Here is a 27,406-nt window from a genome sequence, read left to right as displayed (position 1 = left end):
GCGGGGGCGGGGCTGCCGAGGCAAGAGGAAGATGGCGGCGGGGGCGCGGTGAGGTGTTGGCAGTAGAAAGGGGTTCGGGTGCGGGGGGCGGGAGAACGCGGAGAGATGGCCCGCGCCGGCTGCAGGGCCGGATGAGAAGCGGTCGCGCCGCGGGTGTAGGAGAGAGGAGGGCGCCCGGGCGCCACGAGAGTATGACGGGGCTGTACGAGCTGGTGTGGCGGGTGCTGCACGCTCTGCTCTGCCTGCACCGCACGCTCACCTCCTGGCTCCGTGTTCGGTTCGGCACCTGGAACTGGATCTGGCGGCGCTGCTGTCGGGCCGCCTCCGCCGCGGTCCTAGCGCCGCTCGGTTTCACGCTCCCCAAGCTCCTGGCTGTCGGCAGGAACGGCAGGAACCGCCGTCACCACCGGCATCCGCGCGGGGGGCCGACCCCGGTCGCCGCCCACCCGCGGCTACGCTGGCGCGCGGACGGCCGTTCCCTGGAGAAGCTGCCTGTGCACATGGGCCTGGTGATCACCGAGGAGGAGCAGGAGCCCAGCTTCTCGGACATCGCAAGCCTCGTGGTGTGGTGTATGGCCGTGGGCATTTCTTACATTAGCGTCTACGACCACCAAGGTGAGACCGGGAGAGGGTAGGGGGCCCGGGGCGTCTCCGACCGCGGCTACCGCGCTTCGGGCAGGTGGACCCGGGGCGCGTCGCTCGGCACAGCCTTCCCGGCTCCGCGAGTTACCTCGTCCAGAGGTCCTTAAGTGCAAATTATGGTGCTGGCGCTTTCGAGGAAGGGAGATAGGCTTAATTGGACACCTACTAAGTTCCTGAATTCGGTTCAGTCGCCTTCTACATATTTAAAAATAGTTCTTATTCATTATAATGTCCCACTAAGGTGGATGATGTTTCTGTACCCTTGTTTCACAAATGAGGGAGCTGAGATAACAACATTCATTGATTTGTCCAAAGTTAGAGAGGTAGTAATCGGAGGATTGAAATTTTAGCCAGTCTGTGCTTTTCTACAGATTTACCTTTTTGTTACACCGCAGTGGTTCTTCAGAGAGGCTCAAAGCACTGTTCTTAAGTCACAGCAGGCTGTGGAGGATTTATGCATAAGCTAAGTGGTTGGGGACAGGTGGCATTTGAAGTGGGTTTATGAAGAGTACGTGAGAGACTGGATAGACAGAAAGGAAAGTGGTCACCGTCTGTCTTCGGAGGTCTGGAATGTTGTGCGATCCTTGATCCTCAGGGGCCAACACAGTACTTGTCCTCCCATAAGTTTTGATTGAGGAAATTTTCACTGTAGGAAATTTTTGTAGGTACAAGACTTCAACATGGTTCGCGTAGCTACAAACCTAAAGCACAGTGCTAGGCATATTCCTTGGATTTTTACATTGAATTTCATTGATTCTCAGGCTTGTGGGGTGGAGGGTAGACACACTCACCTGAGTGGCATGGGTAGCAACAAATGTTGGGAGTTAGTAACTGCTGTGAGAAGGGGGAAGAGAAATTCTCATTGGAGAAACTTGAGAAGTTCCTCCAGAGGAAATGGCGTTTAAGCCGGATGTTGAAGAATGAATAGGAGATCACGTTGGGGAAGGCTCTAAATGTCATGTTTGGGTTTCAGTCAAATCCTGAAAGCAATGGTATTTCCTTAAAGGTAAGAATGATTTAGGAGTATTGGTATGAAGGAAAGAAAACTAGTGTTTTAGGCTCTGTTCAGTACCTTAAATTACTGGTATGGTCACAGAAGCTACAACTTGATTTTTAATCTTTAAGTCTTTGTTAGGCAGGTTTAAGTGTGACATTTTGTCAGAAAGGTTAGGTTGAGGTCAGACAGCAACCCTCTTGCAGGCTATTAGAGTAATCTTTGGTTGACTGATTGCCTTCCTTGCAGCCAGCAAGGAGTATGGTGACTTATAGCCTGTCATCATCAAATGAAAATTTACCCTGAAAGGTAAAGTTTAATATACTCAGGGGCTGACATGTTACGGAGCTTGCCAGAACAATAGAAATCACAAGACTGTTATAAGGCGATGCACTCTTTGCTTAAGCAATGCAACAGAAACGTTGGGGGAAAAAAGTAAGTGAAGCAGAAATGGAAATTAATTAAAGCTGTTGAACAATGTGGTGAATTCACTTTAAGTAAGTCACTTATATCCAGGGGATTCTTTTAAAGCAAGTACCTTTACCTTCTAGTAGAGAAGGAAAATGAATAACTGAATAGTTTAAATTGGTGGCTGCGTACGAACGCAGATTATAATATTGCCACACTTCCTTGTTCTGGCAATTCCTGTTCTTAAGTTGCTGATGTGATTCAGAAATAGCCTGTGTCATATTCGCTAAAAGAAAAATGATTGGTAGTGAAAAGGAAGAAGTCAAGCTAAGCAAAAGGAGTTTTACAGAGCATTTTCAGTGCATGGACTCAAGAGCATTTTATGTCTACTGTAAAAGCAATTTCAATAAGGGATAAAGGTTAATTTCATTGTTTGAAGTAAGAGGCTTTCAATTTACTCATCCTTGGTTTTGACTGATTGATTCATTCATTTAACAGGTGACAGATTGGGTGTGTGTTAAGTACCAGATACTGTTCTAGGCATGAGAGTGCCCCAGTGAAAAAAACAGACAAAAATTCCTACTCTCATAGAACTTACATTTTAGTGGAAGTCTGACAAATATTATAAATGAGTAAAATGTATTAGATCATAAAAGCAAAGAGGAAAAATAAAGTAGGGGACGTGGAGAGGAATGTTGAAAGTCAGTGGTGGAGTAGGGGGTGCAGTTTTAAATACAGTGGCCAAAGAAAGCCCCCGTGACTTTTGAGTAGACCTGAAAGAGGTGAGCGATCAAGCCATGTGGATATGTGAGAAAAATTATTCCTTTTTCAGGGGAACTGTAAATACTTAAGCTATATTCAGTTTTCCCAAACTTTCACTTAAACTTATTTCTATGTAAATATTTAACTGATTTTAAAAATTCTATTGACATACTCTTAAACGTCTATTTATTGAGTACCTACTGGTATACAAAGAAGTACAAGAAATTGTCTCAAAGAGTTTATACTCAAGTTAGGAATAGTTACTAAAAATTAATGCAAGCTAATATATAAATGCTAGTGAATGGAAGAGACTTTAAGGAGAAAAAAAGAGAAAAATCCCTGAGGAGCAAGGTAACCTCCATATGTCCATAGGAGGTGACATCTGAGATGGGCCTTGCAAAAATAGGTAGAATTTAGATTAACATAATCAGTACAGTGTTCTTTGTGTGTGCCTGTGTGTGACAGAGAGAAGGAGAGAGAATGGGGAATTCCCCATTGGCAGCATTCCCATTAGAGTAGATTGAACAACAGCATCGAGCAGTGTGTTGGGATCAGTAAATATAACAGGTAAGTTTATGTAATGAAAGGTTGAGAAATGAGGTAGGATGAAGGCTTGGCCACCTGTTCTGGTTATCTGTAGCTTTGTAGTCTACTCCAAAGCATAGTGTTTTAAAACAATTTATGAGTTGACTCGGTTCATTCAGGTGGACAGTTCTTCATTGGGGTTGTTCTACTCATAAGGCTACAGTCAGGTAGTAGCTGGGACATTAAGGTTTCTTATCATACATTTAGTGCCTGGTTTGTGATGGCTGGAATAGATGAGGACAGGTTGGTCATCTGTCTTCACATGGCTAGCTTAAGTTTCCTCATTTAATAGTGGCCTTGGGGTAGTCATACTTCTTTTATAGACGTTCCCAAAGAATTAGCCAAAGGCCAAAGCTGCAAGACTTCTTATGACCTAGCTTAGGAGATCATACAGTGTTACTTCTGGTGTATTCTCTTGATCTGAGAAGTCACAGGTCTGCCCCAAATCACGAAAATCGAGAGGTAGACTTTACCTCTCGATGAGAAGATGGCTTGTGCAGCAGGAGTCGGGGCTGGGGCTGGTGGCAGCCATCTTGGAGACGAGCTACTGTACCACCTTCCATTTTCCTCTGTCTTGTACCCCTTAACCTCCCAAATTTGTATTTAAATCAGTGTTCATTCTAATTATAGTTGGATTTAGATTATATTTAATTCTTAGACTAAAAAAAATCCACTGATATTTACCTTGGTTTGACTCTGCCAACAGACTGATCTTTTCATTTTCATCTACCTGCACTCTTTCCTGATTATCATCAAGAATTTCTGCAAGTAATAATTTCATCTGTCAGAAATCGGAGTTGTTTTCTCAGGTATTTCTTGAGCTCAGAATTCTAGAAGGGAGATTTGGCTATTTTGTCTACATTTTTATAATTTAAGACCATAATGGGGCTGGTACAAAAATTGGAGTTTGGGGCTTTTGGTACTGTAGCCTTAGGGGTGTTATGCTTGCTTGGGTTCACTTGAAGTACGCCTAGATCCAAGTTACCTACAGATACATTATTATCTTCAGTGATGGAACCTGTTCATGTTGCTCAGCTGTATTGGTGCCATGCTGAGAACCTTGCTGTAGGGCAGTAGTTTTCAAAACGTGGTCTGTGGACCATCCGTGAATGAGTCATTGGGGGTGTTTATAAAAAATACAGATTCAGCACAGTTATTGATCAGACCAAATTAGGGGAGTGGGACCTGAGCATCTCTATTTTTATTAAGCTACTTATATGATACATTTGCACATTGAAGTTTGACCCTAACACAAATGAAAGGATACCCTACTACTTGTATTACATCAAATTATTCATTCATCCTTCATGTTCCTTTTCATAAGTGAAGATAATCTTGGGTGGGTCTCAATATTAATTATTACTTAATATTACTTTTTTATTTCTATTTATTTTATTTTTTAGTTAATTTTTATTGGAGTATAGTTGATTTATAATGTGTTAGTTTCTTCTCTACAGCAAAGGGAATCTGTTATACATATATCCACTCTTTTTCAGATTCTTTTCTCATATAAGTCATTACAGAGTACTGAGTAGAGTTCCCTGTGCTATACAATATGTCCTTATTATTTATTTTATATGTAGTAGTGTGTATATGTCAATCCCAATCTCCTAATTTATCCCTCCCCCACCCTTCCCCCCACCAGTAACCATAAGTTTGTTTTCTACATCTGTGACTTTATTTCTGTTTTGTAAATAAGTTCATTTGTACCATTTTTGTAGATTCCACATATAAGCAATCATATGATATTTGTTTTTCTCTGACTGACTTCATTCAGTTTGACAATCTCTAGGTCCATCCATGTTGCTGCAAATGGCATTATTTCATTCTTTTTAAATAGCTGAGCAATATTCCATTGTATATATGTACCATATCTTCTTTATCCATTCCTCTATCCATGGACATTTAGGTTGCTTCCATGTCTTGGCTGTTGTAAATAGTGCTGCAGTTAATTATTACTTAATATTACTGTAAATTGGAGTGATCCAGAATAAGGCGTTGCCTTCTATGTGAGAATTCAGCAACAAAACAAATCTTTAGTGTTGCTCTTTTTAGTGTTATTTCCATAGTTGTAAATCTATACTAGGTATCGTAGGAAATGGTTTTTGGATTCAGATTTCTTACACAAGAATTAAAAAGATCTGCCCTGTGTACTCCCAGCCTTCTCAACATATTTCTCACTATTTTATATGCCTTTTGCTGCATCCATAATTAGGTTACTTGATGTTCCCTCCTTCTGGAGTGTCCTCTTCTCCTTTTCTTGGCAAATGGCTATCTAGCTGTCAAAAGGCTATCATTGATCTTTTTAAGTCTATCCAAACTATCACCTCTTAGGTAGTCTCTCTTGGCTATTCCATTCCTAATCTTGCTCTGTCCTTGAATCTCCTTAAATATCGTACATCATTAAAGGTACTTCCATTCTCCATTTTGTGAAGTAGTAGTCGTATGTATATGTGCCTGAACTTTCTTACTAGATTGTAAGCTTTGCAGATGCTAGCTGTGCTTCTCATTGTTGCTTCACCTACAGATTGTAGCTTGGTGTTTGCATGTAATGAGTAGGTCAGTATATATTCCTTGAATTGGAAGAAGGGGCTGCATTTCTTGTAGATAAGAATGGTGAACTGAGTTGTAATTTGTTTCCCAACACCAGTACCCAGAAGCCTTAATTAAAGTAGTGGGGGGAAATGAACATAGTTTGCCCTAGTTTACTTATTTGGCACACTGACACAGATGCTGTTGGGAAATATAATTTTATCAAGTATTGTTCTCCTTATGCTGAAATACAGAGTTGCCAGAAGTGTTGAAAGTCTAAATATAAATGTGATTAGATTTGATATACAGACAATACAAACTAGAGTACTTGTCTTCCCTCATGTGGAAACTCATGTAAGGGAACATTCTATTTCTAATCTTCACCTTTGTATAGTACATTTCAAAAATATACAGAATTTCACATTTATCTTAACATCCTGGGATGTCCTCTTCCCTTTTTCTACCAAAGGGCTAGCTACCTGTCAAAAGCTATCAATAGATCCTTGTACATCATTCTCACTATTACCTGCTAAGTAGCCTCTCTTGACTGTTCCATCCCCAGTTTTGCTTTGTCTTTGAAAAGCTGTGTCCTGCTTTTGAACTGACCTCATTCTCTGAGTACCTTTCTATTTAACCATACTGGATTTATGTATGAAAATAAACCTTTCCTTAATAGTAATAATTACTTTTTGTTGCACTTTTACTATGCACTAGATGCTATGCAAAGAAGTGAATTAAATCCTTAGCACTTTTAGCAGTCAAGACACTGAGACTTAGAAAACCAAGAACCCATATATAGGAAGGGGCAGATCTAGAATTTGAATCAGATTTTATTCCAAAGCTTTGGTACTTAAGCATTATGCTGTACTGACTTCCACTGAGAAGAGAATGTAACCACAGGACAGTCATGTTAGTACTCTTCCTGATTATGTTGTGTCATCTTAAAGTCTTGGTAAAGTGGGTACTTATCTAGAGGTAGTAGAAATTGTTAAAGATATTTAAAGGTAAATATAATTTTCTTCATACTACTAATATAAACATTCATCCTTTGAGTCGTAGGACACACTTGACTTTTTTAATCAACTAAATTTAATTTTATGGAGCTCCTGCTCTGTATTGAACTGTTTCCTTGTCAGGTGAGCAGAGTCTGGGAAGACATTCTCATTTTAAAAATGTGCAGTCAGAGGCTGAGAAAGCCCACTTGGCTAGTTTATTTTATTTTTATTTATTTATTTTTTTTGGCTAGTTTATTTTAAACATCTCTCCTGCTAAAGAACTGGGACTTAAAATTTAGCCAGCGCTCGTTCCCGTATGCTGTGCCACCATCACACATATCTTTCTTGGTACAACATGCTCATTCCAGTATAATTGTTGTTCTATGAAGTATCTCTCTCTCTCTCTCTCTCTTTTTAAATTTATGTATTTTTTAAATTTATTTTTGGCTGCATTGGGTCTTTGTTGTTGCGCGCGGTCTTTCTCTAGTTGCGGTGAGCGGGGGCGGGGCTACTCTTCTGTTGCGGTGCATGGGCTTCTCATTGCGGTGGCTTCTCTTGTTACGGAGCACAGGCTCTAGGCAGGCGGGCTTCAGTAGCTGTGGCTCATGGGCTCTAGAGCGCAGGCTCAGTAGTTGTGGTGCATGGGCTTAGTTGCTCCGTGGCATGTGGGATCTTCCCGGACCAGGGCCCAAACCCATGTCCCTTCCTTTGGCAGGTGGATTCTTAATCACTGCATCACCAGGGAAGCCCTCCTGGGGCTCTCTCTTGAAATAAAATTGTTTAATGGCTTGTAAGATTTATTTTGTTATGACTACTTCAGTCATGTAAAATTTTATTGGTAGATTTTTTTTTAAATTATTGTTCCATAAGTATACGTTTTTTTCTCTGAAGGTTGACTCTAATAGTGTTATAATTGGATTGTTAGAGAATTAAATGAGGGTAACTACCAGATAACTTACTTAGGTGTCTTGTTTAAAAGAAGAAAGGTAGACTATTTCAAAGGATGGGCGTTTATTTGCAAAAAAGTATTACTTTAGTTCCTTAGCTGGTGAGATGCTTTGTAACCAGAGAGATTGCTTCAATGTTTATCTCGCTTTTCTTCCCTTCCTTTCCCTTGTTCTTATAAACACTTGCTAGATATTTCTTTAAAAATCTGATTCTTTAGAAGGGAAGGAATAATCACATAAAAGTTCAAATTTCAGATCTAAAAGAAATACTGAACGTGTATTTTGAAAGTCTCATTTTCTATAATTGATTATTCAGTTCATGTAAATTTTAGAAGCAGCAGTATTTAAGGGATACAGGTAAGATTTGCTGATTGAATACTTGTTTAATTAAACTCTTACTTGGTTCCCTTAATTCAAAAAAACTATTACATCATGGCGTTATTACCCAGTTAATGTGTACATAGTTGATTGTTAGGGTAGACTGAATGTTGAAACTTATAAGTAATTCTAAAATGTAATTTTAACTATTAAAGACTCCAATAAGGTCTTTATATCCCGAACAGTATATAACCTGATTGGTGGATAGCACATACTTAATTCCACTCTCTTTGAAATATTTTCTCTCCTGGCTTCCATGACATCATGTGTGGTTGGATTTCTTCCTGTCTTGCTGACTGTTCCTTCTGAGCCTTATGTCTGGCTTGTTTTCTCCACTTGTAAAAGTTGAGATGTCCTAGAATTTTGTGCTGTATATGTGCCCTTGTCTTTCTGATGTTCACCCTATCTCCTAGATCAGGGGTCAGAAAACTTTTTCTTAAAGGGCCAGCTAGTAAATATTTTAGACTTAGTGGGCTGTATGGTCCCTGTCACAAATACTCAACTTTGCCAATATAGTCAGAAAGTGGCCATAAACGAATGGTGTGACTCTGTTCCAATGCTCACACTCAGGTTTGAATCTCCAGTCCTTATCTCCTATAATTCCAGGCTCCTTTATCTCACCCTACCTAACATCTCCACTTTGATTTCTTTAGGCATCTCAAATGCTTAACATGTCCAAAACAGTACTCTTGAATTTCCCCCCTAAACCTGCCTTGCTCAGCTTTTTTCCAATCTCAGAAAATACTACTACCTTCCAACCAACTGCTCAAGCTAAAAATTTAGATGTGAGTCTTCTACATCATTTTCTACCTCTAATCTTGATCTTCTAGAATATATCCCAAATTTGCCACTTGTTTTGGTTCTTCATTGTAGTCGTCCAAGTTTGAGTTTTCATTATTTTTCACCTGGATTAATGCTGTAGTAACCTCTTAATTTATCTTCAGTTCTGTTCTGACCCCTGTATAATCCATTCTTCACCCACCAGCAAAGTGATCTTTTTTGGTAATACTATTCAAACTCTGAATAAAACCTTCCAACGGCCTCCCATTGTACTTGGAATGTTTTCTGAATTCAGACCTTTATTGTTAAATAATGCAATTGTTAAAACAATCATGAGACTACCACCAAAGAAGGATACATGTTATACAAGTGAAAAAAACAGGATACAAAATTGCATGGTCATATATGCCAAGATTACACATGCATGTGGACAAAGGCTAGGAAATGTTAAAAACCAGAAATAATTGTATTATGATGGTAAGATTAAGGGACATTCAGTTTATTAGGAAGGATGATTAGCGGACATATCCTTATTGTCTAAACTTTGAACATCATACTAGAATTAGAAAAGGATATTTCTTAGGATATAAAAGGAAATCTACATTTGGTATAGTTAGTGTTTATCAGAAACACCAAAAACATTGTTGTCTTTCTTAGGTCCACCTTTCCTAACATAATATTTTATGCTTTCATGGAAATTGTAGGTTTTTCTGGTTGTGTGCATGTGTGTGTTTTTAAAAATTTCGGCTCTTTCATGTAGCTTTTCTATATATGTTTCCAGTTAGCTTACATGTGGGAAATTGAGAGTGCATGAGATATAGTTGTAGAGCAACAAGCATAATGTAAAATTCTTTAAGTCATTATTGCAAAAACTTATTTTATATTCCCAAGGCATTCTTAAAGAATTCAAATATCTGTTACCTTGTGACTTCTTAAAAGCCTTTTTAAAAAGAGCTCTAGTCTTAGTTTTTTTCAAAACATTCTGCTCATTTGTAAAGGGGTCAGCTTTATTTATTTTATGAAGTTTAACTTTTGGGGGAGGGAAATTCAAAATTTAATAGTAAGATGGATTTAGCATTGGTTATCAGCATTAGAAATAGTTACTGAACTGAATAATTAGAAGCCAGGAGACCTGGATTTCAGTCCAAAGTCTTAGACTCTTGACCAAGGACAATTGCTTGACCTTTCTGGGTCTATTTCCTCATCTGTAAAAGGATGGGATAAAATAATTCTTGCAGTTCATTATTATATAACTCTGTAAAATACAGGTTTCTGAAAAATTTGAGTATTTGCTAATGTTTTTCCCTTAGATTAGTTATTTCTAAATGAATACAGTCTCAACTTCCTTTTGCATAAAATGACTTTTGTTATAGTTTCTTTACTTTTATTGATATTACATCATTTTGGCTTTAGTTTAGATTCTGTGAAGGCAAACAAGATGAATTATGATATGAGAAAAAGACTCTTCCACATATCAATTTATTATGATATCGCCAGAGGAGTTGCCTGTCTCAGTCAAAGGCATTCTTATAACTTGTTGCATTTCTTGTGATGTGAAGTGTGTATGTGTAGACTTTGAATCCCGAAGAAAATTATAAGCTGAGAATATTGCTTATGGGAAATAAGATAAGTACCATAGAGTATAATCAGATTTCTGGATGGGGGTCAAGCTGTGAGGTATCAGGAATTATTTTGCTGGCAATCTTTCTTATTTATGCATTTAGCACTTCTCAGAAGCTATACTTTTTAATTTCATGTCTTCATCCAAAGCAGCCAAGACAAAGGTTCAGTTTAAAATAACTTCATGGAGGTCTTCTTTATAGAAGGTACTTTGTGCCTCTAAGATTTTTTCTTTTTAACAGAATTTCTGCCTGTATGCAATAAGGAAGTGTCTCCTTTTATTGTGAGAGTTTCCTGGAAATTTCTTAAAAATTCCATTCAGTGACATGTCCTTTTAGGTTTTGTTGTTGTTAGGTGGCACTCTGTGCACTGATAATTCAGTTTATTAAGTAAACGTTGAACTCCTGCTATGTGGAAGGTGCCTTAGGGGGAAAGAAATGGGTAAGACCCAAGTGCACAAGTAAGACTACAGTACAGTGGGGTGGGGGAAAGTTAAGCTGTAACTCATAAAAAGTAGAATATTGGTTTGTTAAGGAGTTTGAGCAAAATGTGGGTATTTGGAGGGAGTGAGGTAAGTCAGAAGAGAAATTGAGCCTGGCTCAATTGGCTGGGGGACTCAAAGTTTTCTTGAGGGTAAATGACATTTCAGCTGGCCTGTGAAGAATTAGAATTTTATAGGTGTGGGGCTGGGGAGGTAACAAAGGATGAAGGTTGGAGTCACTCCAGGTGTTTGGGGGGGCAGTATAAGGCAATCTAATTGTCTTATACTGGGGGTAGAGTACTGTAGAGAAATTGGAAGCTTCAATTATTTTATAAACATACATTATTTCTACCTACCGAGTATGGAAGCGTAGGATGGAATGTTAATGCTGATCTGAGCAGTTTGTTCTTGATACATTAAGCATTTTGGGAGCCATTGAAGATAATAAAGTTGGAATGTGCGAGGATTACAGATGTAGCCTAGGAAGATCAATCTGGTACTTAGTCTAGTGATCCATGCTAGAAGGGGAAGGAAGGCCCATTGGAAGGTGGTTCTAATATTACAAAGGAGACTATTGCTTGAAACAGTGGGGACAATGGACAAAAGGAAATGGGTACAGGGAAACATTGCTGTAGAAGAGTCAAGGGCTTAGCATCTTAATAGGGCATTGGGGGTGGTGGTGATAATGCTAGAGAGTAAGGAGGATGCCTGGTTGACTGAGCAGGTAGTGATGTCTTTATTATAAATAGAACAACAAGAATAAGGGCTAAGTTTTTTTTTGTTTTTTTTTTTTTGCGGTACGCGGGCCTCTCACTGTTGTGGCCTCTCCCGTTGCGGAGCACAGGCTCCGGACACGCAGGCTCAGCGGCCATGGCTCACGGGCCCAGCCGCTTTGCGGCATATGGGATCTTTCTGGACCTGGGCACGAACCTGTATCCCCTGCATCGGCAGGAGGACTCTCAACCACTGCGCCACCAGGGAAGCCCAAGTTTTTTGTTTTTAAACAAAAATATAAACAGCTTTACAGCAGTTATGATTTTAAATCACCTATTGTCCCATCAGCCTTACATATTTACTGTTCTCATATTGCCTGTTCTCTTTTAGGCCTTATCCCTAAGTGCGTATAAGTTTCACACTTACAGTACTTTTTCTTTTTTCTTTTTTTTTTAACCTGATGTAATATAAGTGTTTGAGAGCTAGCTTTAAAAGATAAGCTGCCAAGTTTTACATTTGTTCATTTTCAGATGCTTACAGAACTTCAAGGTAAGATTAGATGTTTGAATGAACTGAAAATGTTAGGAACAAAATGCTGATCCTGTTTTTACTTAAAATTTTAATATTTTGTTCATCATGGATGTTTTGCATTAATTTTAATTTTTAAAGACAGTTATGTACATAACTTTATACCAAGTTATTATTAATCTTAATTACTGGGTTTTTTGTAAACTACCCTCCACCCCGTCCCCCCAGTTTTGTCTTATTCATATTACCCTGGTCCTGACGCTGAGTGGTATTAAAGTCCCGTGAGTGACTAGAACCAGAGAGGGAGGAGCACATGGACACGAAGAGGGCTGAAGTAGGAACTCTGAGGAGTAATCTCCATTTAGAGGGAAAGAGGAAAAGGATTCAGTGCAGAGTGAGAAGCGGCCATTCAAGGAGCAGATTGGGAGTTGATCCAAGGGAAGATACTCACACGAGCTGGGATGAGGATAGGATTTTGAGAAGGAAACAGGTCTCTGACCTGTCATGGTCTTGCTACCAACATTTATTTGTTGAGTGTCTGTTCTGTGCTTGGCCCTGTGCTAGCCTCAGGGCCCTGTGTTTGTAAGCAAAACCGTAAGAGCCCTACCCACGTGGTGCTTATATGACCTCTTTTGAACACCCTTTCCTCATGTCTCTTAATCACTTTTACAATAACCCCACTTAAATATTCTGTCATCACCTGTCTAAAACTAAACTTGTCTTTTCCTTCAAACCAGTTCTCTTTGTAGAATTTCCCTTCTTTTTAAAAATGTTATCATTTTCTGTTATCCAGGAATAAAGTCACAGAATTTTCTCTGTGCACCTCTAATCAAGTCATATTCTTTATTCTCTCAACTCGTCTTTTGTAGTGAATCCTTTTCCACAGCTTTATCAAATTATGTGTGGAATATTGCAGTAGTCTGCTGCCAGGCTTTCTCTATCCCCAAAAACCAAACTGTCACCAGGTTGGTTTTACTAAAGATAAAGATTTCCACACATTTCCACAGGAAATGAGTGGTTACCCATTGGGTAGGCAAAATGAATAAAAATTAGGCCTATTCCCTTGCCCCTTTTCTCAAATCATTTGTACCAGCAGCATTTGTCTGCCTTTTGAGCATTCAGTGCTTTTTTTCTTAAGCATCTTCCCCATCTAACTATCCTCTCCATTTTCTTCACTTTAACTTTCTGAGGTCAGCTCAGCTGAAGTCTTGCTTCTTTGTTTACAAAGTGTTTCCCTACCGAAGGAGACTGCTTTCATCCTTGAACTGCTATTACACATATTCAACCAAGTTGCCACTATACAGCGTATTCAGCAGATTCTGTGCTATTTTATATATATACTTATTATGTTCTCTCTCACAGTTAATCTTTGAACTGTTTTAAAGACAGGACTGAGAATACAGAGAAGGAACACTTTTAAAGATCAAAAAGGCAATGGCCACTAGAAAGCTGGCCTCTCTGAAAATAGCCAAATTGTTTTTAATTAGAGCTCTCTGTATTAGTTTTACACTAAATATATGTCACATAGTTCCTTCATCTTTCTCAGTGATATGATAGTAATTATAGTTTCAATTTTTCTGTGCATGGTTGGAGGATCAGAAACAATTTTATGTAATATATTTTCATGCTTTGTTTGAATTTACTAAATTTTGCTTTCTGTACTTTTGTCTATTCTCTACTTTTTACATAATTCATATTATTTCTTCTTACCATAAAAACAAATGAATCAAATTGAGGTGATAGTATTGTGTGCACAGAGTAAATCTGTAGGGGAATTACATTAGGCTGGTAGAGAGGAAGATAGAAGCTTTGGATCACTGCTGCAGTTGATAAGTTCTCTGACAAGTCTCTTAATGGTCTTACTGAGACCTGGGCATCAGTTTCTTAATCTGTAAATAAAGGTGTCAAGTAAATGGTCTCTTAAAATTTCTTTCTAGGTCTAAATTTCTCTCATACTCATATTGACACAGAGTTGTTACCCCTGTCCTTTTTTTTGACTTTCGCCCAAAGCCAGACTCTTGTAATAACAGAGTTTTGTTGTCATGTTTTCCTTTTAGATTCTAGTTCAGGATTAGTCATCAGTGATTCACTTGGAAATTGTTCAGTTCTGGATCCAGTGTTGTTTTCACAACAAGCATCCGTTAATCACTGAAGAGGATAAATTAACCTAGTTGAGATTCCCTTTTTTTTCTTTTTAAGGTATTTTCAAAAGAAATAATTCCAGATTGATGGATGAAATTTTAAAACAACAGCAGGAACTCCTGGGCTTAGATTGTTCCAAATACTCACCAGAGTTTGCAAATAGTAATGACAAAGATGATCAAGGTAAGTGTGAGTGTAAAATTGAATATCTAACATATGCAGATATGTTTTGTGTTTCAAGGCAGATTCTGTTACTCATTCATTTACTTATTAATTTTGCCCTGTTAGTCTTTATTATCACCATCTTTAATCATCAGAGTTAGATTTTTCATTCTTCATCTGGTTAAAAGATAATATTCAGAAAAAGATAAAATCATGACTCATGGATATTAAAAAATAAACACATGTTAAAGATTTTATTTAACTCAAACAACCAGGAACCAGGTAGATTTTACAGCCAATTCAAAGAGAATCCAAAGAATGGAGATATTTATAGATCAGAAATATTGAAATAAATATGTGAATAGAGGCAAAACTTGTTTTTCAATGGGATTAGAATGAACATAATTGAACCTCTACCAGGCAAAGAATTGCATAAACAAGAATTGGGCATTGGGACTTCACTGGTGGTGCAGTGGTTAAGAATCTGCCTGCCAACGCAGGGGGACATGGGTTCGAGCCCTGGTCCGGGAAGATCGCATGTGCTGCGGAGCAGCTAAGCCCATGCGCTACAGCTACTGAAGCCCCTGCGGCTAGAGCCCATGCTCCACAACAAGAGAAGCCACCGCAATGAGAAGCCCACCTAGTGCAATGAGGAGTAGCCCCCGCTCGCCGCAACTGGAGAAAGCCCACGCACAGCAACGAAGACCCAACACAGCCAAAAATAAATAAATTAATTAATTAATTTAAAAAAGAAAAAAAGAATTGGGCATTGCTGTCAGTTACCTAGAATCCTATCAATTGTAAAACAGCTCCACAGAATCAGAATTTGATAAGGTGGATGTGTGTGCTACAGACAATTCATATTCTATTGAAGCACATTTTTTTCCTATAGTCTTCATTTTTGTCTTCTGTGTTATTGCTGACTGTACTAGAATTGTAGGTGGCATTTTGAGTAGGAAATTGTAAGTTACCCTATAATTAAAATTTCTGTTTTCTAGAGGGTTTATTCACAGATACAAGGTCATTCTGAGCACTTTGAAAAGAAGGCTGTATGTAAATATATACACAAATGTTATATATTGGTTCTTTCAGAGGAGAGTAGACAGGTATGTTTTAATATTGAAATTGAAGGGCTTAAAAGATTCTTGTTTACTATAAGAACGGTACTTTTATTTTAGTCTGAACTTAATATTTCTTAATATCATAGGTTGTAGACCCATGATAAACGAAAATGTACATAGTCCTTAAGTTATTTTGAAATATATCTGGAAGAGAGTATTTTTTAAAATATCTTGTTTTTTTTTCTCCAGTTTTAAATTGCCAATCGGCAGTGAAGGTGCTGTCCCCAGAAGATGGAAAAGCAGATATTGTGAGAGCTGCTCAAGACTTCTGCCAGTTAGTAGCTCAGCAGCAAAAGAAATGCACAGATTTGGATGTAGATATGTTAGACAGTTTACTTAGTAAGTCATATATGTTTGTTCTTAGTTTTGTCCCACAAGGATACAGTATGAAGGAGACTATCTAAGTTCCATTTTATTGTTGTTGTCATTATACTTGTTATGTTTCTGAAGTTTAGAGACACACATGTGAAAATAGTTTTGAGATAATGAAATTGTATTCCCCTGACTTGCATGAGGAATTATTGGTAAAGGAGAGGATCGATCTAAAAGGATTTGGGGGGAAGTGATGAATATTCTTAAAAATAGGTCTTCTGCTTCTGCCTCCCTCTTTTAAAATTTATTTTGATTTATTTTTTTCCAGTTTTATTGAGATATAATTGACATACAGTGTTCCTCATTCTTTTTAGTTTGAACTCTCTTGAATATTAAGTTTGAACTTAATAGCTATTTAGGAAACAATCCCAAGAATATTATACTGCTATCATCCGTGACTCCTTTTATAGTATTCCTTCTCTTATGTTATACCAACTTTACCACTATATTTGTCACGTTATACCAAGTGTAACATATTTTATCTGTTTTTCTTCAATTGTTTATAAAAGCCTTTAGTTTGCTTATTCTCTCTAAAGTTCCCTAGGAACTTTTTGCCTTAACTTTATGGTCTTTTTTGCTTATTAGCATTATCCTTGATCCTTTTGAAGAAAGGCAATATTTCTAACAAATTCATGTCTGTTGATAGCTTCTATAGCCATACAATTTCAGACATATTTTTTATTCATTCACATAGATTCTCCATTTACCTTACTTATTAATCATCCATTTTCTAATTCTCAGTCATTTATTTAACCCTCAGTTCTTTGTTTCTTCTGCTTTGACATGTCCGTTACAGAGCACAGTCCCTCTCTGGGCTCTTGGTCTCACTAACTCCCTACTTTCATTGACTATTCACTTCTTACCCTGCTTTCCTATTCTCTGCTCTGTCATTGCCTAACTATTGAGGCTGAATGAATAGGCTTCAAGTAAACCATTGTAGGAGTTCTCGAGGCAGAGGTTACTGGGGTGTTGACTGTTTCCTGGATCCTGTAAGTCCCCAACCAGAGAGTAGTTTTGAGGAAGTCCTAAAAGTGATGCAGGGACCAAAGGTAATCCTTCAGATAGCCTTTGGAGACCATGTATTGACTGCAGGGGTTTTAGACCCACGATAAACGAAAATGTACATAATCCTTAAGTTAACTCATTAATCTGACAGAAGCAAACCCTCTGAATATTGTCGCCCCCAAGAGTTCCCTTGTGACTGCAGTTAATCTCCACTCTTATTGCCAATATGAAGTAACTGCTTTGTTTTCTTCTAGAATTTTTATAGCTTTAGCTATTATATTTAAGTCTAATCCATTTTAACTTAATTTTTGTGAATGATGTGAGGTAAGGGATACCAGTTATTTATCCACCACCACTTGTTGAAAAGACTGTGTTTTCCCCCTTTAATTACTGTGGCTCCTTCATTGAAAATCAGTTTTTCATGAATCTGTGAGTTTTTTCCTGGACTTTCTATTCTATTCCATTGGTCTATATGTCTGTCCTTAAAATGCTGCAGTGTCTTGATTACTATAGCCTACCGTAATAAACTTTGAAATTCAAGTAGTGTAAATCTTTCAACTTTGATTTTCTTTTTCAAAGTTTTAGGTATTCAGGGTCCTTTACATCTTCATATACGTTTTAAGATGAGTTTGTCAATTTAAAAAAACAAACTCTGTTTTAATAGGGATTGAGTTGAAACTGTAGCTCAATTTGGGGAGAATTGCCATCTTCACAATCTTCACTATGTTCATCTTCTGATCCATGAACATAGTATATCTCTCCATTTATTTGGGTCCTAATTTTCCTCATAACAATGTTTTATAATTTCAGGGTATAGAGTTCTACTTTTTTCAGTTTATTCCTAAGACTTTTATTCTTTTTGATGCTACTGTTAATGAGATTTTTTCTTAACTTTATTTTCAGATTGTTTGTTGATAATATATGGAAATACAGGTTGGTTTTTTTTAATACTGATTTTGTATCCTGCTTTGCTGAAATTTCACTTAGTAGTTCTAGTAGTTGTTTTTGTAGAGTCTTAGAATTTTCTAAATACAGGATCATATTGTCTATAAATACAGATGACTACTGCTGTCTCTGCTCAGTTTTTCTATTTTTAATTTTATTCTTTAGTCTGGCATTCTGTGTCTGCATAGTTTAATGTGTCAGACAGTGGTTTGCACACTGGTTGTGCTCAAACACCTTAAATTTGTAAGGCTTCCAAGATCTTTGTGTGATGTTGGAGGGTGCATTCAAGTCAGTTCTCAGGTCTCCTTGGCTGTTACCTTTCACTGGACTTTCTTGCCACCCTGTCCTGCTTGCCCTCCTTCTTCCCTTGCATGTGGTATTTTCCTAGTCAGCCTGGATATATGGAGAGCTTAAATGAACCAGTGTTTCCAGCATCTCCCTGTTAAATTTCTATCCATTGTTCTGCTTGTCCTAATGGGGGCTGCAACCTCGGGGTAACAAAGCTGTGGGTTTTCCTTTTGAGTCCATAGGTTTTCACCATTGCTCCCTCCCTCCTGCCCACAACCTCCAAATTGAGTCCATATATTTTGGCTACAAGCAGCAAATCTGCTAGCTTTTGCTGTCAGTCCCCTGCTGGTAAAACTACTGTTTCCTTCAGTTGATGGAGATAGAGACATGGGGGTTGGGGGCATTCCCAGGCAGGAAGACCAAAAGACCTACAGTTCTTACCTGAAGCTCTAGCTGGTGTTTTGTTTTTTTAAAGAATAGTCATCTGCTCTGGTTAATATCCAGTGCTCTTAAGTGACTGGTTTTGTCCAGTTTAATACATGTTATTTTTGGAGAGGATTCGTCACCCTCTTCACACCACTATTAGCCAGAAGTACCTTCTTGCCTTTTCTTTTTGTGTGTGTGTACTAAAGAGGATTTGCTTTTTTAGCAGGAAGAAGAATATGTGTTCTACTTAGTCTATTCACTCTGCCAACATACACTTTTAAAGAGACTTTGTTATGGAAATAATTCTTTATTACTGCTGAAGGGACCTGTCTAATCCAGTCTCCTTATTTAACAAATGAGGAACTAAGCCCTGGAGAGACTGTGTGACCAGAAAGTTAGTGGCTGAACTGAGGTTATTAGAAGCTGTTAAAACCTGGGTCTCTTGGATTAAGGCATCTTTTCTGTTATACCAGTGATTCTTTATTTTAAGATTTATTTTACTTTATTTTTAAGCAGTTGAAATATTTCTATCCCATTTTTCTCTCAAGCCAGATCTCATATGGAAACCAGTCTGTGAAGCAAAAAATGGCCAGAACTTGGTTGATGCAGGTGTACAGTCTCCTTTTCCCCTCCCAGGGAGCTTGGGCTCTGGGGAATACTGAGAACATTTGTACTATATAGCTAGAAGTTGGTCTTTCTGGAGTTGGTCTTGCTCTGTAAAATCAGAGCATGGGGAAGGAAGGAGAGTAGATAACTTTTTAAGTTGCTTTTCATCTCTGAAGTTATTTAGTTCTGTGGCCAGAATAAGTATTAAGTCCTTAAAGCAGTGAGGGTCCCAGGATGCGAAGAGAACACTTAAGTTGAGCCTTGAAAGATAGATGGGATTTGGGGGCTACTTGTAGGGTTTAGGATGGGAGTTGTGTTACCTCTCCTTTTCAGGTAATCGATCCAGTTAAATGGCCTTTAGAGAAAACTTCCACATTTGGAAATAACATAGATATAAAAGTAGATGTTGGGCCATGGAATAGGGGTATGGAAACATACAAATAAAGCTTCTGAAGAGAACAGATACGTAAAGCATAAGAAACCAATTTGATGAACAGATTTTGCCGTTGGTCGTTTTTTGGTAAGCAGTGTGTATTAAGTTCATGTGTCTTTTTATCTTTCCAAGGTTCAAATGGTTTCCCTGATCCTGATTTAGTATTGAAGTTTGGTCCTGTGGACAGCACACTAGGCTTTCTTCCCTGGCACATCAGGTTGACTGAGATTGTGTAAGTAATTAAAAGTGTACTGACTTGGGTTCAATCCAGCAAGAGTTTCTTGAACCCAGCACCGTGCTAGATGTGGTGGGAATTCCCAAAGAATTACAATACTGACTCCTTTCCCTCAGGTATTTGACTGTATCAGTGGGAAATAAAAACCTGTATCAATGACTCAGACACAAGAGAGCATGTGGTTGTGCAAATGTTAGGTATTGAAACTAATCATTGTAGGAGATCAGGAGTGAGAGAAAGCTGTGGGCCAGAGTTGTTGATTCCGCAGAAAAGACGTGACTTGATCCAGGATATATAAAATGGGTAGAATTTTTGTAATTAAAGAAAAGGTGGGACGTGTAGGGGGTGAGCAAGGGAAAAAAAAAAGAAAAGCTGGGGGGGAGGGGCAGGGCGTGAACATCGCCTTTGAAAGAAATAGGGAACGGGCCACACCAGCGCAGAGAGTTAGTGTTAGATAGCAGTATAAGGTGAAATCAAATTGTTTGGGGGTGTTGACATTGGGAATGCTTTAAATATCAGCATAAGGAATGTGTATAATTGTTTAGAGAGGCAGTAGGAAATTGATGAGCCTGTGGGTAATGTGGGAATGGTGATTCTGGAAGATTTGTTGGGCAACTATGTATTAGAGTGGATTGGGTTTGGGCAAGGGTGAGGTAAAAAGACAAGTGATGAGGCCATGCCTATAATTTATGGGAGAATACACTGATGAGAATGTAACTGCTTATTTGGCAAACTTTTTGTATAAAGGGCCAGAGGGTAAATATTTTAGGCCTTGTGGGCTATATAGTCTCTTGGAACTGCTCTTCTCTGTTGCCACTAAACACTTGCTAGTATAGCTAAACAAGCATGGACAGTATGTCAACAAATGTGTGTGACTGTGTTCTAATAAAACCTTGTTTACAAAAAACAGGTGGCAGGCTCCTGGGCTGTAATTGCAGACCCCTGATTTAAAATAAAGGAGAGACTTAGGAGCCTTAGAATATATTTAAATTCTGGGTCTTAGGAGGAATATACTACAAATTTTCTTTCTCATGAGAACTAATTACCAAGTATACTTGCAGGCCTAGCACTTTACTATCAATAATTGCAGTAAAAACTGGAGTAGAAATGAAATGATTCCTAAGTTCTCAAGCCTAAGTGACTGGGTGAATTATGGTATTATTGAGACAAATGGGAAAGTCAAGGGACCATTGATTTTGAAGGGAAGATGTTGAATTCAGGAATAAGAAAATTTTGAGGCCAGAGTCTGTTTAGATGGAAACACTTAAGAGAGCAGATGAAGATGTCGAATTGATGCTTGGATGAGAAGTCAAGGCTAAGGATGGATCTTTGGGAGTTGTCAGTACCTAGGAAGTAGAAGTAGTTGAACCTGTGAGAACAGAGGACTTCGCTAATGTGTTCATAGAAGAGAACAGTACCAAGGGGTCCTGTATGAAATGCTTCAAGCTGGGGGCAGGAGGGAGATGAAAAGAACACGTAGCATGTTAGGGTCAGAAAGGGCTGTAGGTCATCCGGTACTGCCTTCTCATTTCATAGGCCAGGAAAATGGGGAAGAGACATTACTCAAGCTTGTAATAAAGTGGAATTAGAACCCAAATCTCCAAACTCTGGGTTTCTTTATGGTGATATGTGTTTCTCTTATCTCTTCCTCCCCCCACCCCAGGGGGTTTTCCAAGTCATTTCAGGTGCCTTTCAGGTGGGCTTTAAGAAAGGTAGCAGTGATATTTTGTGAGGTTGGGAGTGGTTTGGTAGGAAGAGTATGTCTTAGAACATAGATCTTGGTTTGAATCTTGGCTATGCAGCTTGGTAACATGACTTTGGAAAGCTATTGAAACTTCTCTATATTTGTAAAATGGGCATTTTAATCCAGAGTTGAGGACTTAAATCTGATCATGGGCGTCAGATCCTGACACCTAACAGGCTTTCCCACAGATCTTTGTACATATGTCTCTTATAGCTGTATAATGTTACTTTGAGGTTTGCTCTATATTTGTCTACCGTCCACTAGACTGTAAGCACCGTGATGACAGGAAAAATGTCTTGATCACAATGTAGAGAAGAAGACTGGAGCCCTGATGGGACAGACCAGGAAATAACAAGACTGCTTCTGAGTCACTGAAGGGTAGTGACGCTAAGTGCTTCTTGAGGAGTGATAGGAGATGAGGCTGTTGATAAAGGGCGTAAAATGAAGACAACCTAGGAAAGTGGGTAGTTTGAAGACATTGGAAGCAAGCTTTTAGCAAAAAGAAAGTCATTACATTTGTCCTTGAGAATATCATTTCAGTAGAGTGAATAACGTAAAAGATTGATAGCAGAGATTATTAAGAGATAAGGAAATGGAGGGAAACAGGAGGCTTATTTCAGAATTCTTAGCAGTAAGAGGAAAGATAAAGATTATATGTCAGTTATATCTCAATAAACCTGGCAAGGGAAGAAAAGGAAGGATAATGAAAACATAGCTGAAGGAGAACAACAGGGTCAGGCAGGAGTTCATTATGGTAGGTTTGTTTAGTCCTTTTCTTATGTTCATGTGACTGTAGAATTCTTAATGTGAGTCTTGTAATCTGACTAGATTTTGGCTCTGATACTGTTTGAAATGTCCAAAACATCAAAGTAAAGCTGTATAAATTCGAGATTTTTTTAAATGTTAATTATTGAAAATTATTTTAAGTCTTTAAAATACTTAAGGGGAAACCCTCTGGCTGTATATTCACTTTGTCTTAAAAGTGCTTGTCTTCACATTGTAGTTGCCCCCTTGAGCAATGGAAAATTGTGGAGATAAATGTTGTTCATTTATTGGTTGCTCACCACATGGCTTCAGTAATCGTCATGTGGGGATGCTGTGTTGCTCTGCCAGCATTCAGCCTGACTTCTGTAAACTGTTCAAGTAACACTGGCTTTACTCTGGCGAAGCCGAGTTCTTGAAGTAAATTTGAGTGAGATCTTTTATAAATAGCTCTCCAGTTTTGCATTAATCTGGACTTATGCTTTAATAGGTTCTGAATCTCTCTAGCACTACACTGTGCCTTCATCTTGGAGGATAAAAGAATATTCCAAAGTATAAAAGTGTCAGAATTGAAAATGGGCTAACATTCCAATGAATTCATTGTAAGTTATGTCTCTTAGTAATTTTCACTTTATCCTTAGAATTAGAAATATAATGTAAACCAACAAGGACCTACTGTATATATAGCACAGGGGACTCTACCTGATATTCTGTGATAACCTATATGAGAAAAGTATCTAAAAAAGAATGACTGGGCTTCCCTGGTGGCGCAGTGGTTGAGAGTCCGCCTGCCGATGCAGGGGACACGGGTTCGTGCCCCGGTCCGGGAAGATCCCACATGCCGCAGAGCGGCTGGGCCCGTGAGCCATGGCCGCTGAGCCTGCGCGTCCGGAGCCTGTGCTCCACAATGGGAGAGGCCACAACAGTGAGAGGCCCACATAACACACACACACACACACACACACACACACACACACACACCAAAAAAAGATTATATGTATATGTTTAACTGAATCACGTTGCTATATACCTGAAACTAACACAACACTGTAAATGAACTATACTCCAATAAAATTAAAATACTTTTTAAAAATCCCTTTAAAATCTCAAAAAAAAATAAAAGAAAACATAATGTATAAATTTTTCGTTCAAATGGTCCATAGATCTGTGTGAGCAAAGGGTAAGTCTTATCATCCTAAGTAGATTGCCTTCAGAAAGGCTGAAGTCCAGTGCAGCGTTCATGGTACTTTGCCACTTTCGTTCTTGCTTTAATCTTTTGTAGACTCACCTACCAGTTTTAATAAATTTAAATAAATTTTATCAGCAGAATCTTGCCTTGTGTTCTTTAAAAGTAGTATAGAAATTCATGGTTTAGACACAAGGTTTTTCAAAGGAGGGAGATGAGATCTATCAGATGACATTTATATCTTAGATGCCTGGTGGTGCAAGATTGTTATGGAGCCTCAAAAATAAAAATTAGAAACTTGGAAATAAAAAAACGTTCTGAATCTCCATCTCTCTACAATTTGCTTTTCCTTCTTGTGGAAGGAGGGATTATATTTTATTTGAACTGTTTCACAGTGAGTTTAACAATCATTTAGTAGAAATAGTTTGACGTACTCTAGGCTTATAATTTACTTTCTTCTGTCCTTAATCTTTTTTGTCATTACCCGTCTGGTTCCGCCTCCAAATTACAGCATATCATCTAATTGCTTTTTTTCTCCTTTTATTTTTTTTTCAGCTCTTTGCCTTCCCACCTGAACATCAGTTATGAGGACTTTTTCTCTGCCCTTTGTCAATATGCAGCCTGTGAACAGCGTCTGGGAAAATAGTGATCCCTGGTTGTGTAATTTGATTTCAGGCTTTTGGAGAAAAGGACTCAAGTGACTCTGATGTTTACAAAGCACCTATGAAACCCTGTACACACCTAGTTCATAATCCTCATAATTTATCAACAAACACAAAAAAGTGTCTTACTTGAGAGTAAGAGTACATGTGAGTGAGTGAGTGTGTGTGTGAGTGTGTGTGTGTGTGTGTGTGTGTGCGTGTGTGGAAATAAACTTATAAATGGGGGAAGTATTGGAGGAGGAAATATGTGGACTTGCACCTTTGAGCAAATAGCAGCGATGTTTTAGGAGCTGAAATTTCAGATTTACAGGCTTCAGCCCCAACTACTTCCCTTTTTTGTGGGGAGAGAAAGGGGTGGTTAAAGCTGTTTTGTTGTTGTTTTGGGGGGGGAGGGGAATAACTTTTGTTCATTCTTTCCAAGTGACCAAACTTTAATTTTTAAGAATAGTATATTGACGTATTAAATGGAAGCATTCTGAGTTTGAGGCATCTCCAGAGGAATGGAGTTCTGTGTTGTTCACATGTTAAAAGTTTGCTCACCTTTGGAGCAGAGGGAATACCTATTTTCAGAATCCGTCCATTTTCATCTCTTCGTTATTGTCAGTGTGACTTGAAAATGTCGCTCTGTTGTCTGTGTTCTGGGTTGTGAAGATCACTTGAAAAAAATCTCTTACAACATTGAAATGCAGAATTAAAAAAATTTTAAATATTGTATGAGGCAGTCATAAAAGGTGAAAAGGTTGTAATCTTAAAAGTAAAGGTGAAACTTTCCTGAATAAGGAAAGAAAGTTTTGATCTCGTTTTCTGTTTGGTGGGCAGTGGGCTAGATAGTACCCAAAGCTGGTTTAAAAAATTTCCATTAACTGTGTTTATTTAAATAAGCATTTGAGGGAAATTACCGAGGCAGCTCTTTTCCTCAAAAGTAACCTGTTCCTCTTTGGAATAGCACGTTTAGGACCATGCCAGTACCCAGGATTTTTACTTAATAAATCCTGACGGTGACTTTGCGTAAAAATATGATCTTTAAGTAAGATTGAGGCCTGTGTAGGTAATAAAACATTACCAAAGTCTACAAAAGTAATTTAATTTTGCATGTTCTCTTTCATGGCAGAGAACAGCACTGGTTCTGTTCCTTTTTAAATGAAGAAATGATTTTTTGATAGGTGTTTAGTTTTTCTTCCCTCACTGCTGATACTCGGACAGAAACCATTATTCTTTATATTTGATGGGCTGTTTTCAGAAGAATCTTATTAACAAGTGCACAATAGTTATCCAAAATTGTATGTTTAGAATGGAGTAGTTTAAAAACTAGGTCTCAGAGTCTGAAAAATAGCAAAGAAGACTGGATTTGGAAAGCAAGGTCTGGAATTGCTTGCCAAATTCTGAGGCTATGAAGAATAAATGTTTTGACTTTGGATTCCAAAACCCCATTTATGATTTTAAAAAACACTTGAAATAAAATGATTATAAACTAAATTTTGGTTCAGTGACATTACTTTGCACATTGTAGTTCTTTTGTACATTGTGAGACTTTTTTTTTTAAGTCTTAATTTATTGCTAAAAGCTTTGTGTGATGCTACAGCATATCTCTAAATTTTACCAGAGAATTTTTTATTTCTGTTCCCCTGTACTGTCATGCATGTTCTATTGAGGCTTTTTGGCCTTAGTTGAAGACTGAATTTATGCCTTTTATAAACATGTGTCTTTTTTAAACATTCTGGAATATATATGGTTTTAATGAATTAAATTTAATGGGCCCGATTGAAGTGAAGGGATTTAATAATATTTGTTAAAATGAAGTTAGTCAAATAAATTATCCACTGCGATATAGCCAAAGCCACTAAAGGTTTAATAGTTGAGTCTTTGTATTTTTATTTCTCCTTATATTTCACAGCAGTGTAGTGTTACACATTACAGTAAATCTGTAACCTGTGACCTGAGTCTGTTATAGTCCTAAGTAGGAAGAGACCCTTAAAACAAGTTGCTGAGGATTCTGATTTCAGATATAGGCGTTCCAGATCCTTCCCATGAGTTTAACTGTTAGTACAGTCTCCACAATTTGAATGACATCAGTCATTCTGTAATTCCTGCCCAAATCATCTACTAGTTATGCATTATCAGCGGTCCCTTTGCACTCCCAAGAAGAACTGATAAAAACTTTAAAGAAACGTGTTGTTAGTCTTGATGTGTTTTGAAGAATATTGTCTTTAAATTGTTTCTTCTTGACACTGCCCACAATGGAAAAATTATCAAATTAAACCTACCTTATGGATGGCAGCTTGGAGCTTAGCAAGAGGTTGGAGGGTTTGAATTCCATTCCCAAATTCTGGTTGTGTTTTGTTTCTTAACACTGATTACTGTTAGAAAGTTTGAAAGCTGGTTTTGATGTGAATAGCAAATTCTGGTATATTGTGACTAAGGCTTAATAATGGCTGTCTTAAGAATGTGTTATAATGTTAATGAACAGTGCCAAATACACTGTACACATCTACAATTTAATCTTTGAATGTATGTTACTTGATTAGTTCCCTCTTTCTGTGTGATGGTACCATGCATAGAGTCAAATCCTTGTGATGTTTTGTATGGCTGTAGACTTTGGCAACATGTAAATAATGTGTAAAGCAAGTTTTTATGATTAAGGAATCAAATTTATTGAATTTTACTATTGAAAGTTGAAACGACATGTATGAACAAAAACAATAAAAGAATATACACTTTTCATGGACTATAGTATTATGTGAATGCTACGTTCTAAACATGTAGGGACTGCAAAAATGTAATGAGAAACTCATATGACAAGATAACAATACTATTTTTTTGGATCGTAAGTTCTTGATTGAAGTATATTCTCATTTTTACCAGATTAAACATTTGGAATCATAAAATGTTATTTGCTTTTTGCCAGGTAACAGTGAGGTAAAATTCAGCTTCGCCATTGGTAAAATTGTCAA

The 27,406-nt window shown here is 38.0% G+C and overlaps 1 protein-coding gene across 3 annotated transcripts; it reads left to right on the top strand.

Annotated features, from left to right (window-relative positions):
* Positions 1-27,180, top strand: NUS1 (NUS1 dehydrodolichyl diphosphate synthase subunit). 3 transcript variants are annotated; one of them, XM_032651559.1, is made up of 5 exons: positions 1-615; positions 14,566-14,691; positions 15,981-16,130; positions 19,999-20,098; positions 24,349-27,180. In XM_032651559.1, the coding sequence occupies exons 1-5, from the start codon at positions 132-134 to the stop codon at positions 24,437-24,439; spliced, it is 951 nt and encodes a 316-aa protein (XP_032507450.1). In that variant the 5' UTR covers positions 1-131; the 3' UTR covers positions 24,440-27,180. The 3 variants fall into 3 exon arrangements, 2 of the variants coding, with proteins under 2 accessions (XP_032507450.1, XP_032507451.1); XR_004352566.1 differs by having other exon boundaries at positions 31-615; positions 18,072-20,098; XM_032651560.1 differs by lacking the exon at positions 19,999-20,098 and having other exon boundaries at positions 3-615.
* The last annotated feature ends 226 nt before the right edge of the window (positions 27,181-27,406 follow it).

The sequence above is a fragment of the Phocoena sinus genome, chromosome 12 (assembly GCF_008692025.1).
Source record: "Phocoena sinus isolate mPhoSin1 chromosome 12, mPhoSin1.pri, whole genome shotgun sequence".
NCBI lineage: Eukaryota > Metazoa > Chordata > Mammalia > Artiodactyla > Phocoenidae > Phocoena > Phocoena sinus.
The sequence above is the reverse complement of the archived record's forward strand: the minus strand, read 5'-3'. Positions and strand labels throughout refer to the sequence as shown.